Consider the following 15,299-nt stretch of genomic DNA (forward strand, 5'->3'; position numbering starts at 1 on the left):
TCAGTGGTGGTGTAATGAGTTGTTGATATTTCTGCCAAGAGGTGTGGTTGAAAAGGTGCAAAGCGACTGATATCTAAGGGTGTGGTTGAGAGGTCCTTGCGAGAAGTGCTGGTGTAATGAGGCTCTTGATATCCCGTGCGTTGACAAGCTTGATTTGCGTGACATTCGCCTACAAAATGGCTTCTGCCCTAATGTGTATGTACTACTACTTGTTTGTGTACTATTATGGTCGCCCAACGGACTCGGGAGGGTCTAATTGATATACAATCCCCACTGTGGCTCAGCTGCGATTCATCTTCGAATAGGCAGCTACAGTGAAGCGTTTTCCAAGTCAATCCATTTGTCGGTAGAGGCTGTTAATGCACTTGCAACGTGCATCGTGGACCAAAATGGTAAGCGCATGCTGATCCCTGTCTGAAGAAAATGGGCTTATGTTGCGGCAACCTTAAGAGATTCAGCCTTCAACTCAACGCTCTCAATGACGACGATCCAAGCTGAATGGCGGCCTCGATTGTCAGCAGTCACCAGACTCAAACACGGCTCGGAGAATAATCGACGAACGCAAGAATCAGGGCTATTCAGCCAGTCGAGTCGCTTGTGTTCATGACGACCATTCGCGCAAAACAAGCTGCGGACACACCAGAGTGACGTATCACCAAAGTTTACCAGGCAGAAGAATTGACCACACCATATTCCTGGTCAATCAGTTTCCCAGTCTGGGTTGGTGAGCTTCGCCTCCAGCTCGAGGCATTGGGCAGAGAGACTGGACGAGCTTGCAGGACACCAATCGGCTCCCGCCAGTCGACGTCATGGCCATTGACTGATCACGTTCACAACACAAGAGTTGTCTATACCTGAGGTAAGGGGCATCGATTCGAGAAGAGCCCAGGATACAATGACGATTGAGTTCTGATTTATTTAAAGACGTCCAGCGACACTCCCCTTCTCCTCCAGTGTCCACCCCAGTTTTCTTTTCCACTCTCCACGAAATAAGCTTCTGTCAGACACCACTAGCCTGAGGCATTGCCTTGACGATCTAGTCTAGAAAGTCCACTCTACCCCAGTTCTGCTCCACCACCATGCCTGTCGTCTCCAGACTCGTGTCGATTATTCTCCGCATCGCCGAGATTGCCTTTGCTGCGGTATGCTATCCCTTGATCCAATCACTATGCCAACCAAACCTTCCGAACTAATTGTACCATAGGTCGTTGCCGGTATCTTCGGCTGGTTCCTCCACGAATTCGACGACGTCGACGTGTGGCCCAAGCCTCGCTGGATCTATACCGAAGTCATAGCCGGTATATCCATACTGTTCGGCCTAATATGGCTGATCCCGTTCTCGTCGGGATTCTTCACCTGGCCGCGTATGCACTCATCCCCAGCGGACATGTATCCAAAACTAACGTAAACAGTTGACCTGCTTATCTCGTTCGCCTGGTTTGCCGCATTCGGAATCCAAGTCCATGCCAACAACAGACTCAACTGCGGTAGCATCTGGGCCTGGGGCCGTATCACGGATGACTCGTACTGTGGCCGCTGGAAGGCTGGCCAGGCATTCAGCTTCCTTTCCGCTATCGTCTGGATTGTCTCTGCGCTTGTGGTAAGTGATCCCCGGACTCTTGTACGAGTTCCAATGCTGATGCTTGCCTTAGGGTATCTGGTTTACCTTCCGTGTTAGGAGACACGCGACCGACCGATAGTATGTCCACTATTCCCCGATAGATGAATTTATGCAGTGCTAACTATTACAGCAGTGGACGCGGCTACCGTGTTTAAACAGTTTAATGCTGTATGCCAGGCTGCAGGCTCCCTATGCTGTGCCCGTTCCACGAAGTGCATGCTTAAGGTGATTTTAGTGGAGGTTACGACTCGTCATGTTTACGAAGCTCATTTGTCTCTTGATCCAATACCCTTTACGTTGAAATCAACTTAATTCAAGCTTTATCTAATCTAAATCTAATATTTCATGTGGGTTCCAATACGGATTGAGTAGGCGGGTAGCCTTAATATATATTTTCAAGGGGAAAAACCAGATCCCCTAAAATTGGCTGGATTTCCCAGCTTCTTTTCCTTCAGCATCCTGGAGCTTAACCCAATTATTGTCCAGAGTTTGTTTACCATATCTTATTCCAGAACTAATGTTGTCTTGTAGATGTCAAATCTCACCATTACGCTGACTAAACACGTCTTGGGGCCAGCAACATCGCCCGATCTTTTCTTTCTGACACGTCGATGGAGCGATAACAATGCCCTCACAGCGGTCCAGCTCCTCATCCTTTGAGAGACTGCCTCGACAGCCAGAAGAATACTTGCTGAAATCCCAAGATGATTCCAGCAACAGCCAATCGGTAGCGGAAGATGCTCGGGACAGCTTCGACCCCGCGCCCGCCGACCGCGAACAGAGCACGAGCGAGCCTCTGCTCCCAACATCTTCTTACCGACCCGCGCAGGAGCCGAAAAAGCGATTCACCTGCACTGCTTCCGGTATCAGGGACTGGATCTGTGGCCCGGAGCCGCCGCACAAGTACCGGATCAACCCCTGGCTGGCGCGATGGCAGACCGCGCCGGACCGGCTCATTGAGCGCTATTTTCCTGGTAAGAAGTCGAAGGTCGCGCTTCTTCTCGCTGCGCTTCTAGTATGGGGTGTTGTATTCATCTCCATTTTGCATGCGAGCGTTACTGGGCAGGAGATTCCAGGCCATGGAAGTCCGGTTAAGCTCTCTTGTTGGAGTAGACTTTGGTAGGGTCCCAGGTTCAGGCTCGGGCCGATTTGAGCTAATCTATACTCCAGGTCTAATTCCACAAATTGCGGTCTTGATGGTGACTACTGTCGGCCGTTTGACCAGGAAACACTCGCGTTCCGTTGCCCTGCGGCTTGCTCGGGGTTTATGGTCCTGGAACCGTACTTCGTAGGCCCGCTGGAAATTAACTACCAGAGCCTTGTCATTGGAGGCGCTCCTCAATCCGAGTCCGAGATGGGAATTTATCGGGGAGATTCGTCTATCTGCCAAGCGGCGATTCATGCGGGACTCCTCGATGACAGCAAGGGTGGCTGTGGCATTCTGCGCCGAACGGGCGAGCAGGGAACTTTTCCGGCAGTGGACAGGAATGGCATTTCGAGCGTCGAGTTTCCCTCAAACTTTCCGCTATCGTTTACATTCGACACTGGCGAGTCGCTGAAGGATGGCAGCCTGAAGTGCCAGGACCTCCGCTGGCCACTCTTTACCTTTTCCGTCATTGTCACAACGCTTTTCTCCCTTGTGGTCACATCCCCAGCCGGGTTCTACTCTGCTATTTTCTTCATCGTCTACTTCCAGGTCGCCCTCTCTTCCGATCCGCCCTACTCCCCGGATTACTACGAGATTGTCTCGACAGCTCTCGGTCGCTTTCTCCCCTGTGCCTTTGTCGGCTTTGCAATCTACTACTTTGCCGTTCGCCACACACTCAAAGACCTGGACGCCCACTGGGACAAGACCGTCCTCTGGCTCGGCCCCTGCTGGGTCGGCGCCCTCAACACCGACACCTTTGACAAAATCCCCATATCCCGGCTCACCCCACACGACCTCCAACAACAACCCGGCGCCATTCCCGCCCTCATCATCATCATCCTCATCCTCCTCACCGTAGTCATTACGCAAGCCCTCGCCTTCCGCAACGAGGGCCGCCTCCCCAAGATGCTCGCCGTATACGGCACCCTCGTCGCCGGCGTCCTTGCCCTCCTCGCCGTGCCAAACATGAACCTCCGCATCCACCACTACATCCTCGCCCTCCTCTTCCTCCCGGGGACAACGCTGCAAACCAGACCCAGCCTCCTCTACCAGGGCCTCCTGATGGGCCTTTTCATCAACGGGATCGCCCGCTGGGGGTTTGACTCTATCCTCCAGACCTCCGCTGCGCTGCTAGACGGCGCACAGCTCGGCTCGCTCCTCCCGGAAATCACAACCTCACTCATCACATTCAACTCAGACACCTCGCTATCCTTCTCCTTTGAATCCCTCTCCATTCCGCAGGAAGTCGACGGCCTAAGCGTGCTGATCAACGACGTCGAGCGGTACCATGCCTTCCGCTCCGACGGCGCCCAAGACGTAAAGATACCCAATTGGAACTGGACGAGAGTGAGAAGTGGCGAGCCGGAGTACTTTCGTTTTGGATACATCAAGGAGAATGCCCTGGGTGGGTTTTGGTATCAGGATTTCACGGACCCGGTTACGTGGGCGGGGGATGGGGCATGGAATGGCACGTCGACTTGATTTTTTTTTGATCTTTTTTTTTTTTTGGCTGAAACTATGGATTTTCTAGTTGGTTGAGTTTGGAAAGATCTGATTTATATTATAAGCTGAATATGCAGATGGAGGTATATATGTGTTTATACAGGTTAGGAACGGGTAACGATATACCCGACCCGTCACGTCGCTGGCGTATGGGCTGGTCATGGCATAACCGCAGTGTACCGTTCTCTTTTCCCTTTTCCTCTCCGCAGAAGATGGGCTCGGTCGTCCTTTGCTCCTTGGCTCTTCTGATGTTGATGATAGTCTATATCCGCTCGCTTGGGAAGCACTATGAGTGTGGGTAAGCCGACCACTAGGCATTACTGCTGCCACTCAGCTCGCTCATAGGGCGACCTGTAATCGGTAGGTAGTGGCACCACTTCGCCCGGCAGAGGAGAATAACGTAGTGGGACCACTCAGTCCGATTAGTGGATGAACGCGGTCCTATTCGAGGGGTGTGGTACTGGCAGCAGATGGTGGCCCGCAGATTTAAGAAGTGTCATCTTGTCGGTTCTAGTTGTATCCGTGATTATTGCTATTGAACTGAGGCGAACGAGGAAAGGTTAAAGGATACTTTTCGTCATACTAGTAGTTATGCCATACTCACTACTATGTAGGGCTTGGTCATCCATGTAGAACAACCCTCGGTCTCGCTCCCAATGCTTCCCAATTTCTCATAGCATCCATACAAGACCACTCTCACACACTCAGTACACATACCGAACCTCAAACCTCGAGACCTTCTCCCTGATCAGACTCCGCGCCATCGTCGGGCTGTCTAGGAATATCCACTCAGCCGAATCCCAGGCACAGGCATCTATATCCACGCGATTAATCCCCCCGCGGCATCCCACCCGCGTGAAACGACGAGTCTTCAGATCCCAAATATCTGCCCCGACAACAACCGTGTGGGTACGGTTTTCGGAGGGAACCAGAGACAGAGAGCGATCCGAATGCGCATTCGCATCCCAGTCCCACCAGTCTGCCCGCGCAAACCAATGCCCCACGGGGCGCCCATAGCGGAACGACCGCACCAGTCTCATATAGGACTCCCGCGTGCCCAGGACGACAAACAGGACTTCCGGCCGGAAGGTCAGCCAGAATAACGCGAGCCAGGTCCCGCTCGCGCGCTGCGGGAGCTGGTGTGTCGCGATGGCAATGTGCTTGAACTGCTTCGCCTGCTGCTGAGGCCGCGGCGCAATGAGCCACGGCGTAGCAGAGATATCTTCAAGGAAGAAAACAACGTCGCGGTTGGGGTTGCTGGCGCGGAAGAATTTTCTCGGGCGGTAGTGTGTACTCGATGGCTTTGGCTTGCGATCCCAGGGCCGCACTCCGTCTCGCTGGCCCTGGTGCCGCGCCCAGGATAGAGTTGTGCGGTAGGCCTCGCGGTTCACGGCTAGCAGTGGGGTCGTGTAGCCCGTTAGAGCGGGGCTCAGGGGGATGATTCGGGGTTCGTTGTATGAGAGGGACAGGTGTGCTTCCCAGATTTGGATGCGGAGCTCTGGGGGGAGGAGGGGGAAGAGGGGGAAGGAGGGTTGGAACCTGGACTTGGATTTGGCTGTTGGTTGGCTCGACATGGCTTGCGGATATGCAGATGGATATGGTTGGAATTGAACAGTGAATTGGATCGTGGAGAGACGACTTGGAGGGGGCTCTCAGCTGCAAGTTGTATTGCTTGTGAGGGGTGGGCAGTCATAGCTAGTATGGAAATGCATGACCCTGAAGACGATTCAGGCCATCTCTGCTATTGGAGGCGATGATGGGCTGACCCCAAGGCAGATTAACTCTAACCCTAACCCATCTTGCCTAACCCATCTTGACGGAATGGATGGGCGGGACCTGTCCACGGGTCCTACTTCTTATCAGTACTGTAGGACCTGTCCAGAATGAAAGCTCACAAAGAGCTTAGGAGTCGTCGTAAATAATATATTTCCTAGAAACTATCACGATACTAAATGCTAAGCGTCGAAGTTTTGAATAATCCAGTATGATAAGCTCGCGCGAGAATATAGACACCAGAAATAAAAAGGCTGGAGGATTAGCGGATGATAGCATAGAGATAAGAGATAGGAGGAGGTTCAGTGTGGGATCTGGCCAACATTGTTCGAGCACTTGGGTATGCTGCTTCCGCACAGGCTAAAGCGGTATTGTCTCGCGTCTAGTTATTGTTTTGGTTGTTCAGGATCCGCAGGATAGCCAAGAACAGGTTAAGGATGTCAAGGTACAGCGAGATGGATGCCGCAATCTCCTCCTCGACGTGGTAATGGCGCATGATAAGCTGCGTATCGACCAGAATATAGCCAGAGAAGATCAGAGCCGCCAGGCCGCCGTAGACAAGGTTGGTCGTGCTGCCAAACGGAACAAACGCACCCACAAACCCAAAGAGGATCAAGAACCAGAGCGATCCAGCAAGATACGGCATCCAGCTTGTGAAATCGTACTTCGTCTGGCAGGCGAAGAGTGTCAGGCCGACGAACAATCCCAGCGTCAGGATGAGCGCCTGGACCACAATCTCGGACTCGTAGAACGAGGTCACGACGCTAATGGAGTAGGCTTCGAGGAGGGTGAATCCGGAGAGGAAAAGCAAGTTTGTCGGGTAACTCTTGCGCTTCCAGTATGTAACGAGGAGGAAGCCGAGGGCGCCGAAAACGGATACCATCATGACCCAGAAATGGCTCTGGATCCAGGTGCGGTAGCTGGGGCTGAAGAAGGAGATGGAGCTCATAACGGTTGTGAGGAGGAGCTGGACCGTCCTAGTTGAGAGATGACTGTTAGTGATATCCTCGGCCTGAAGTTCTGCGCGGCGCGGAGTACTCACAGGATAGCGTAGACCTTGCGGATGAACTGCATCCGAATTGGCAGGGTTGCCTCCGCGATAGTGCCTCCAAACTACAGCAGTCAGTACATTTATCTCAGGATACATGTCTGGCGTGATGGCTCACCTTAAAGTCATCCGGAACGTTGTCATCTTCGCTGCGCGGCTCTGGCGCGGTAGCCTGGTAAGAAGGCGGGGTTTGGGAGTACTGCTGGTCTTCAAACGAGTCCCGCTGGGGAACGTGGTCATATCTCGCGTTTGCCGCCATCTTGGAACCGGAGAGTAGTATATCGAGCCAAAAAGGGATGACTTGTCGACGCTGGAGATGCCTCGAGGAATGAGCGGCGCGGCGAGAAAGAGGAGGCGGCTCTGGGCTCTGGGGCGATGCTCCGATGACACCATGTGACGTTGACATCACGTGACTCTGATGAGACGGTCACCTGACCAACAACACATACATATGACGAGCGGAAACAACTGGAACATACTACTTCCTTCCTTCTGGGCTCTATGCCTGCAGGTGATCTTGATGAATCTCCGGTACGAGGCATTGAAGTCCTTGGCAGCTCTACTCTCAGCCAGCGCAATACCTTCCCACATTCACACTGAAGGTCTCTTCCGCTGAACATCATCTCGTTGGTGTGTACTTTTCTCCTAGACACGGAGATTTTTGAGCGATGACAGGAATCAAAAGGCCTAATACTTCTGGGAACAATGGGACATCCCACATCCAGATTTACCTAATGATACAAATTGACACTACTCTCTACCCACTGCGCCCAGACAGCATTCGGCGCTACGCTATGGGCTATAGAGACTGGACAGGCAATGAGGGCATGTGGGTACGCACCAATCACGACACAGAGAACAAAGCAGCGCACACAGCGCTCTGGAATACAGTACTTGGAGATATCTCAAGTTATAGGTCCCGACTCGCTAGTCCTCGAGGACAATTCGCTCTTTGACAACGCAGATATCGCTAGAGTTCTTGAACTATTCCCGTAGCGTGTAACAAACTACTGCCCGCCGGAGGACGCGCGCGTGGCGTGAGAAGCAACTGACTGATTTCTCTCAAGTAGTGCGTGAGTATGGAGATGAAGAAGAGGTCTTTGGGCCGGAAGAACAGGGCCTATGATTGAGTCCAGAGGAAATATGTCGCAAGTGCTGCAACTATCATGCTGCTTGGGTGGTGGGTCATTTGTTCATCGAGGACGCCGATGCTCAGCGCGGCGAAGGGGTTCTATATGTGTTTCTAGACGACTAAGGGGATGTGGTGTAGCAAAAGAGAGTCCAACGGACGAAGTTGACAACTTCGATGGGGTTTGGGCTGAGGGGCATTGGAGCGAGGACTGGTGTGGTCTAACTGGGGAGATTGAAAAGACCACCGTTCCTGGGGGGGTCGCGAGGACCTCCTTACAGGAGATCCTGACGCAGATAGCACAAGCAGCAAGTCATCGGTGCCATGTAAATAGTGTCAAGGCCGCCTTTCATGACACTGAACTTCTCGTCCTAAGGGGAAGGAAGAAGAGGAAGCAGAGGAGTAACGTCTCGGGGGTGGAGGGGCCACGCAATAGCTGCTCATTGGCACTGCAACACCTTGTCCTAGCTAGTCCGTTATACCAATCTGCTTATTGTCTTCAGGGACATCCAAGGCTGCCCTTACCGCCTCGTCTTCCTACATTAACGGCGGCAATCCCTTCGGCCATGGCGGTTGCTCACTCGATTCTGGCTGTACTTGAGACTCACAAGTATTGCTCTGAGGTGTTTCCCACTCCATTGCGTCATGGCCATCGGAAATCCACCTCCGAGGTTTCACAGTTAGGGTTAGAGTTTATAGGCCCCAAGGCTTGTCTGTCATGCGATCTTAGGGGCTCTCCAATGGCGGATAAAGTTCCCGAAACGTGATTATTCCTGACCTAAGTAGATGATTATCTGACATGAACCTTCTTGGAGGTCATCACACCGGAGCTCTAGTTGTCGTCCCCTCACAGCTCAATGCAAATTGATCTTCAGAGCCCCCTGTCCCGCTCTGCGCCGTCGATATAGCATCCTCGACTCAGAAAGCAGTGCATAATCTATGGCCCTAACTACTTGCAAACTCACAGAGAATGGAAGACCAACCCACAGCCACACGCCCATCCAAATTCACCTCCTTCCCACGCCTCCCCGCCGAGATCCGCCTCCAGATCTGGGAAACTCACTTGGATGCCTCGCCCAGCGAGCCTACATTAACCACTCTGGCCTTGTCCGACGTGCCCCAGCCCCCCATCCTCTGCACATCTCCTCTGCTGGCCGTGAACCACGAAGCCCGGTGCGCAGCTCTATCATGGGCCCCGCACACCGCCAGCGCCATAAGCACGAGCACCACCAGCAATCTGATTTGAGAGAGGGATACGGGTACCAATACGGACACGAACTCAAGAAAAAGTTGAGGATAGAACAATTCAAGATGGAAGAGTTCCGACTTAAAACGTCATCCTGGCTCCTTCTTCCGCCCCGCCGGTGCAGAAGTCGACGTGCACTTTTTGCCCTCCCTGCTCCCAAACCTGCTCCAGTGGCGTGTTCGTCGTCGGGAGCTTGAAGCACAGCACTTACGGGAATGCAGAGAGGTACAACGGGCACAGCATCGGTGGATAGTACATAACTGGCCAGTGCCGGGAGCCTCACCACCGCCAGAGCCGGAGCCAGAACCAGAACCAGAAGTGCCGGGGCTGGGGGTACGTTTTTCATCGTCGTGGGACCAGCACATCAAGCATGTCGCCATCTCGGCGAATCAGCTCGCGCCGTGTCTTCATGATGGGGGGGGGGCTCGCGGAGCTCTGGAAGCAGTTTCGCATGGAGGTTTTGTTAGTTATTCTTCCACTTGGAGGTGACGAAGAGGAGCTGTATTGTCCCCGTTCGCGCACAATAGGGCCGTACTACGTTGGTAGCGGAAAGTATGTGTCGGACCTGTACCTGCCGTATAGATTCGGTTGCGGGGTGCCGCGTTGGTTCGTTCAGGACCAGGGCTCTCGGTCTCAGCGTCAGCCTCCACTTCGACACCGGTATCACACTCGATCTATATCCGAAATCAGGAACAAGATGATAGAGAACGAGCAGCAGCGAGGGGTGGTAGCCTCATCTGTCTGGAATTCGGAGATCCGTCGCTTCTCCTGGTTGGGGCAAGATGGCCCGGGGGTGGATTACCATGCGAGGATCGCGGCCCAGAGGTTATTTCCGCAGAGTCCGATTCTAGCGGAGACGCTGGTCCTGGCGGAGGTTACGAGGTTTGAGGTTCGGTATGTTTATTAATTTGACCTAGTGAGCTGCACACAGTCACCTGCTTGAGAAATTGTTTCGCGCCGACGAGGTGGACAGATTGGGAAGAGAGCAGTCCTCTTTTTTACTTGCTTAGGTGGCGGCCTTGTTATTTTGCTTGATGTATGTCTTTTGTTGCTACATAGGTTTTAAATAGCAGCATTTACTTACGGGGAATGACTTTTTATTGTTATTCAGAGAGTCCAGGGACTCCATATGAAACGGTGTTCAGACAAAACACGGCGTCTTAGTCTGGTATATAACTATACATCACTACCCCAGCTCTTACCAGTATATCAGGTTACCCTGATTGACAGAGCACATGGCAAGCTCAGGTCCTGCACACGACGGGAGCCGATCACAAGAATAGGAAAATAGGAAAAGAGCAGATTGTATCTTGTACCTGGCCACAGAATACTCACCATCTGCGAGTACTCATGATTGATTCCATGTTTAGAACCCACAAATTCTATACTCATTATAAACGCCCATACAGAATTCCACCTACTTATATCTAGCCCCTTCTAACTGTACCTCGACCTCACCAACTTCGTCGTCGACGCCCCATCCTCGTCAACGTGCACAGTGATGTCCGTCTTAACCGTAACCCCCTGTACACCCCGACCTGCCCCCTCAATACCACCGCTACTCCTACCATCCTCAATCCCATCATTATCACTCCCCCCACTCCCACTCCCACTCCCAACCCTCCCCCGACCACGCCCCCGCATCCCCTCTTCGCCCTTGTCCGCAAAAACAGTCATAACCACCGACCCCTGATTCTGCGTATGACTACCCCCATCAAGAGCCAGTCCGCGTCCGTGGCTGTGACCGTGGCTATGACTCTGTCCGTAGCCGTTTGCGGGATTGCCTCCGCCGCCGGAAGACCAGTATCCCCACTTGGCGGGTTTCTTGGAATCGAAGACGACGCGGACGAAGAGGCGGATTATGGGGCCGCAGGTTGCGAGGAGGATGCTGTAGTTTTCGATTTTGACCCAGAGGATGAAGGTGATTATGTTGTCTGTTGTAGTTGAGGAGATGGGGCTGTTAGTGCGATTTCGGTGGAGAACGGATGGGGGAGAGTTAGAGCAACATCTTACGCGTGAAGTCATTCCGTTCGCCCAATGATTTCAGTAACTGCCAGAGACAATCACCGTGTTAGTATGACCAACCCATCTTTTCAGCCTCGAAATGGAGACAGGAATCAAATCAAGAACGTACATAAGTCTTAACAATAGAAGCACACCCCGACAGCGCCAGTGGCCCACTAAGTATGATCGTCTGCCAGATGCGTCTATTCCTCGCCTGTCTCGGCATGCGCTTGAACCGACTGATAAAGGAGGTCCCGTGGCCGGAGGGCGCGGCGTCGGTGGCGCGGATGCTGAACTGCCAGAGCTGCATTGCGGAGAGGATTGTAAGGGCAAAGTCGACCGTTGTGTTGAAGCCTATTGTGTTGTATTTTTTCACTGGTTAGTATTTCTGGAAGATCGTTGGGAAGAGGGCTTGTGTAGGTGGCTGTGTTTCGTACCTCCTTGCACGAATCCGATCGTCGTCTGGACATTGGGCGATTGACATGTTACTGAGCCATCGCTTGGCGTGCCGTCCCACATGTAATGGAAATATGCGGTTCGATCAACCTGTTTCCGGGTGATTGAGGTGGCGTTAGAGACGGAGTCAACAGATATGAGAAGACGAAAGGTAAAGAAAAAGCTGACCATACCAATCGATATGGATTTGGCCCACACTGCAGCACAATTTGCAGAATCGTGACGGAGTTCGCAACAATCTGAACAACCATGCCCACGAGAATGATGATCCGTATATGTTTGTCCGCACTGCTGAAGCATGTATACAGGAACCAGGTCATTCCGCAGCGGGAGAACATGGAGGCGGCCACGGCTGGAGCTATTAGTGTCTTTCTTTTGAGGAAATAAAGCGTTAAAAGCAGAGGAAAAGAGAGAGCCATACCCAGTGGCTGAGAGATAAAGTCATATTTCATAGCGAGGATGCGTTCCTGGTCTTTTAAAAACCACACGTGTCGACCAAGGCCCCAGTCGAGACTGCCTGCGTTAACACCGAAGTCACTTATGATGAGAAAGGGAGGATGATGCCAGGTACCTTTTCTGTATATAAACGATATGAGAAATATCAAATGCGTATCCAGTCAAGAATAATAAATCCTCTGCTCCCCATATCCGCATCGGGGAGCTGACTTTGGGGAGAATATAACTGGCCCATGCTTTAACGACATATCTGAAGATTAGAGTAACTGACACAACGGCTGTGAGAGCCTGTACAAGGTTAACTAAAGCAGCCGAGGAGAGAGATGTGATACTCACCCAGCAGGCATTGACAAAGGGGACACCTGGGGTTACTTAGCAAGAGGTAGAGATGGAAGCGTGCGCGGTGTACTATACCATATGTCGCATCCTCCTCTTGAGAGGACATTATTACCGTGTCCAGTCGGGGATTGAAGAATGACACAAAGTGACTCGTCTGTCGAGGGGAGAGGTACTGATGTATCATCAACTAAGCTGCGGGTTGAGCTACGAAAAACTTTGTTATGACCACCGATCCCGCCTCTAAGACGGCAATCTCGAACCAACAGGGCTCAACAATCAGAGACAAGGGTGGTGTGATAGCGTGTTCCGCGACTGTGATCCAAATTCATCGTTAGTCACGACTGACGAGTTGGGAATTGATCCATATCCCTTGCTCGCCCCCTTGCCGAGACAGGCTGGCGGTCGACCGCGTAGAACATTGTATGGTTTCCAGTCGTCCGAAATCTAAGTCTGCTCAAGCGTTTCGGGTTAAAAGAGTTAATCCGATGTTTGTGTTCGCTTCGTCTCGGGGAACATGTCCCTGGCCTAGGCATTACGCAACAAAACAGGGATTGGGATTGATATCGTGGGATGAAAGACAAATCGTCCGTAAGCTAAGGATAGAAGACCCACGCAATGGATCTTGGAAGATATCGTCCGTAAAATGATTCAAGGTCGCTTGTGTGGTAATAATGATTCACTGGCATTAGATTGGGACAGGGGTCTAAACAAGACTGCTCGGTGGTCCGGCTGGGCATTCTGGGCTCCGCCACTAGGGCTGGGCATTTGGTGGAGCCCGTCGTGCCTCAGGTTGCATGCACTGGGAGAGGCAAAGTTCAATGGATTGACTGCCCTTGGATCAGATGGCATGAAGCGTGGTGTCCACGAGTTCTCAGCTTCGCCATACATCGTTAGGCCCACGAGGCAAGGAGGTATGACCCAGATGCGAAGAGATCCGGGTAAATTAGTCAACCCAGCAGTACGTACAGCATTAATATGTAATCCCTGCCAGGCCGCGCGGGCTTTGCATCCTTGTGTCTAACAAGAATAGCTTAGCCCTTGGCAGTGGGGGCGGGAATCGCGGGATGATCATCCTTGACTCGTTGATTTACCTCGACTGGAGTGTGCGCGATCGAGGGATCAAAGCTAATCCCCACTCTGAGAATCATTGGATACTGTCCTTTCTCCTAAATTCCACCACCCCCTCTCCGAGTTCCGGATACGCCTCAAAAGTAACCGCGAGATTAGCGAGTGCCGCCATGCGACGCCATTCCGTGCCCGTCCTTTCTCGCCCGCCGTAAAGAACAGCCATGCTTGAGTGCATCTTGGCGTAATTTACGTTCTTCGAGAACTCGTGCACAAGCAGCCGCGAGTGCGGAGCCATAGCTTCGGATACCTTTTGCATCAACCGTGCTGCATCAAGGTCAGGCAGATTGTGCAGGATATGCGCAAGGTGGTAGACGAGTGCCCCGCGCACAGGCTGTGGACTGTCCTCCTCTTTGTAGTTCCAGCCGATCATGGTGATCCCGGGTACATCACCGAGATCGTCGTTGAACTCCTCCACCACGAGATCAGAGGACTGGAACTGTGGGTATGCCTCCTGGATTTCCAGAAGGAGCTCACCACGGCCGCCGCCAATATCCACCATGGTGGTCGACGTGGACGGGCCAGCCTCCTTGACAACCGAGGCAAGGTCATAACCCAGCGCATGCAGCCGGTCGGGGGTCTTTCTCGGCTTGAAAAACTTGCCCACCATGAAAGTGTTGAAACTCTCCATGCGGCCTTCCGCGGCCATGATCGAGTATGTGTGCTGGTTTGTGTATTCCTCCCTGCCCATCATTTTGTAGGCATACTGCATTGGTGTGTCGCACTCTTTGAACGGATAGGCAAAGTTCTCGGCCTTGAGCTTGGGCATGAGAAAGGCCGCTGCCAGAAGAGCTTCGGTCGTACTGCTCAAGTTAGCACCGCCCCTATCTATCCAGTCCGCGGGCGAAATAGAAGGATCTTACAAATGAACCGCTCCATGAACAGCCGAAGGAGATTCTGCGAGATGGCGGGTGAGAGCGTTTGCACTATACAAATCCTCTCCAGCAAGGTCCACCAGACCTAGGCCACTCATGGCATAGAGGGTATCCTCTGTAATCAGGTCAGTGTTGATTAGTGCTAGAGGACTGTCGCAGACTTACGAATCAAAACAACGGCTGGTCGGATTCCGTATCCGCCATGATTAGTTCCGATGCTCCTGAACGGACGAGGCACGGCACTTACACGGGACAGGGGTCGCGCCATTGCCAAGGGTAGCTTTGTAGGCGTCAAGTACATCCTCACCTGTGGCGGGCTTGTTGATGTCGGAGAGGAGACGGAACAAATGAAAGTGTGCAGCAACCGGCACAAAACCCAGGGCAGCGGGCTGGGTTTAGTCAGTAATGAGCATATTTCTCGGGAAGCAGGGATTGATGTTACCGAAGTCAGAGTTTTGGCCAAGAGAGCGCCAGTCGCGGGAGTGACTGAAGACATGGTCAAGGTGACTCGAACAAAAGCTCGGAGAGTTAGCCACCTGGGAATCCTGCAATAAGTACCTCTGCCAGTGGGGGCTGC

The 15,299-nt window shown here is 52.6% G+C and overlaps 6 protein-coding genes across 6 annotated transcripts; 3 read left to right on the forward strand and 3 right to left on the reverse strand.

Moving 5' to 3' along the window:
* Positions 1-929: 929 nt before the first annotated feature.
* BJX68DRAFT_233073 (MARVEL domain-containing protein) lies at positions 930-1,944 on the forward strand. The gene is made up of 5 exons (XM_071039586.1): positions 930-1,142; positions 1,205-1,364; positions 1,413-1,600; positions 1,653-1,699; positions 1,755-1,944. Exons 1-5 carry the CDS (start codon positions 1,080-1,082, stop codon positions 1,774-1,776), a joined length of 480 nt encoding a protein of 159 aa, XP_070900884.1. The 5' UTR covers positions 930-1,079; the 3' UTR covers positions 1,777-1,944.
* Positions 1,945-2,075: 131 nt separating this feature from the next.
* Positions 2,076-4,279, forward strand: BJX68DRAFT_233079 (LCCL domain-containing protein). Its single transcript, XM_071039587.1, has 2 exons — positions 2,076-2,740; positions 2,792-4,279. Exons 1-2 carry the CDS (start codon positions 2,247-2,249, stop codon positions 4,248-4,250), a joined length of 1,953 nt encoding a protein of 650 aa, XP_070900885.1. The 5' UTR covers positions 2,076-2,246; the 3' UTR covers positions 4,251-4,279.
* Positions 4,280-6,426: 2,147 nt separating this feature from the next.
* BJX68DRAFT_264989 (Bax inhibitor-1 family protein) lies at positions 6,427-7,351 on the reverse strand (the record flags this gene model as incomplete). Its single annotated transcript, XM_071045118.1, has 3 exons — positions 6,427-7,021; positions 7,087-7,157; positions 7,211-7,351. The coding sequence occupies 3 exons, from the start codon at positions 7,349-7,351 to the stop codon at positions 6,427-6,429; spliced, it is 807 nt and encodes a 268-aa protein (XP_070900886.1).
* A 235-nt stretch (positions 7,352-7,586) lies between these two features.
* On the forward strand, positions 7,587-8,544 carry BJX68DRAFT_233086 (uncharacterized protein). Its single transcript, XM_071039588.1, has one exon. It carries the CDS (start codon positions 7,761-7,763, stop codon positions 8,046-8,048), a length of 288 nt encoding a protein of 95 aa, XP_070900887.1. The 5' UTR covers positions 7,587-7,760; the 3' UTR covers positions 8,049-8,544.
* Positions 8,545-10,904: 2,360 nt separating this feature from the next.
* BJX68DRAFT_264991 (uncharacterized protein) lies at positions 10,905-12,828 on the reverse strand (the record flags this gene model as incomplete). The annotated part of the gene is made up of 9 exons (XM_071045119.1): positions 10,905-11,401; positions 11,481-11,517; positions 11,602-11,825; positions 11,909-12,017; positions 12,101-12,279; positions 12,349-12,440; positions 12,499-12,671; positions 12,720-12,745; positions 12,798-12,828. 9 exons carry the CDS (start codon positions 12,826-12,828, stop codon positions 10,905-10,907), a joined length of 1,368 nt encoding a protein of 455 aa, XP_070900888.1.
* Positions 12,829-13,866: 1,038 nt separating this feature from the next.
* On the reverse strand, positions 13,867-15,218 carry BJX68DRAFT_264992 (putative O-methyltransferase; the record flags this gene model as incomplete). Its single annotated transcript, XM_071045120.1, has 5 exons — positions 13,867-14,650; positions 14,711-14,837; positions 14,888-14,902; positions 14,970-15,111; positions 15,165-15,218. 5 exons carry the CDS (start codon positions 15,216-15,218, stop codon positions 13,867-13,869), a joined length of 1,122 nt encoding a protein of 373 aa, XP_070900889.1.
* Between the last annotated feature and the right edge of the window lie 81 nt (positions 15,219-15,299).

This window comes from Aspergillus pseudodeflectus (assembly GCF_044049435.1).
Source record: "Aspergillus pseudodeflectus strain CBS 756.74 chromosome Unknown BJX68scaffold_13, whole genome shotgun sequence".
NCBI classification, from domain to species: Eukaryota; Fungi; Ascomycota; class Eurotiomycetes; order Eurotiales; family Aspergillaceae; genus Aspergillus; species Aspergillus pseudodeflectus.

Bases quoted from the DNA above. Each gene is read 5' to 3' on its own strand.
- BJX68DRAFT_233086 (XM_071039588.1), top strand. From the start codon at position 7,761: ATGACAGGAATCAAAAGGCCTAATACTTCTGGGAACAATGGGACATCC.
- BJX68DRAFT_233079 (XM_071039587.1), top strand. From the start codon at position 2,247: ATGCCCTCACAGCGGTCCAGCTCCTCATCCTTTGAGAGACTGCCTCGA. The intron at 2,741-2,791 runs GTAGGGTCCCAG...TCTATACTCCAG, and splicing joins TCTTGTTGGAGTAGACTTTG to GTCTAATTCCACAAATTGCG.
- BJX68DRAFT_233073 (XM_071039586.1), top strand. From the start codon at position 1,080: ATGCCTGTCGTCTCCAGACTCGTGTCGATTATTCTCCGCATCGCCGAG. The intron at 1,365-1,412 runs GTATGCACTCAT...TAACGTAAACAG, and splicing joins GGGATTCTTCACCTGGCCGC to TTGACCTGCTTATCTCGTTC. The intron at 1,700-1,754 runs GTATGTCCACTA...CTATTACAGCAG, and splicing joins AGACACGCGACCGACCGATA to TGGACGCGGCTACCGTGTTT.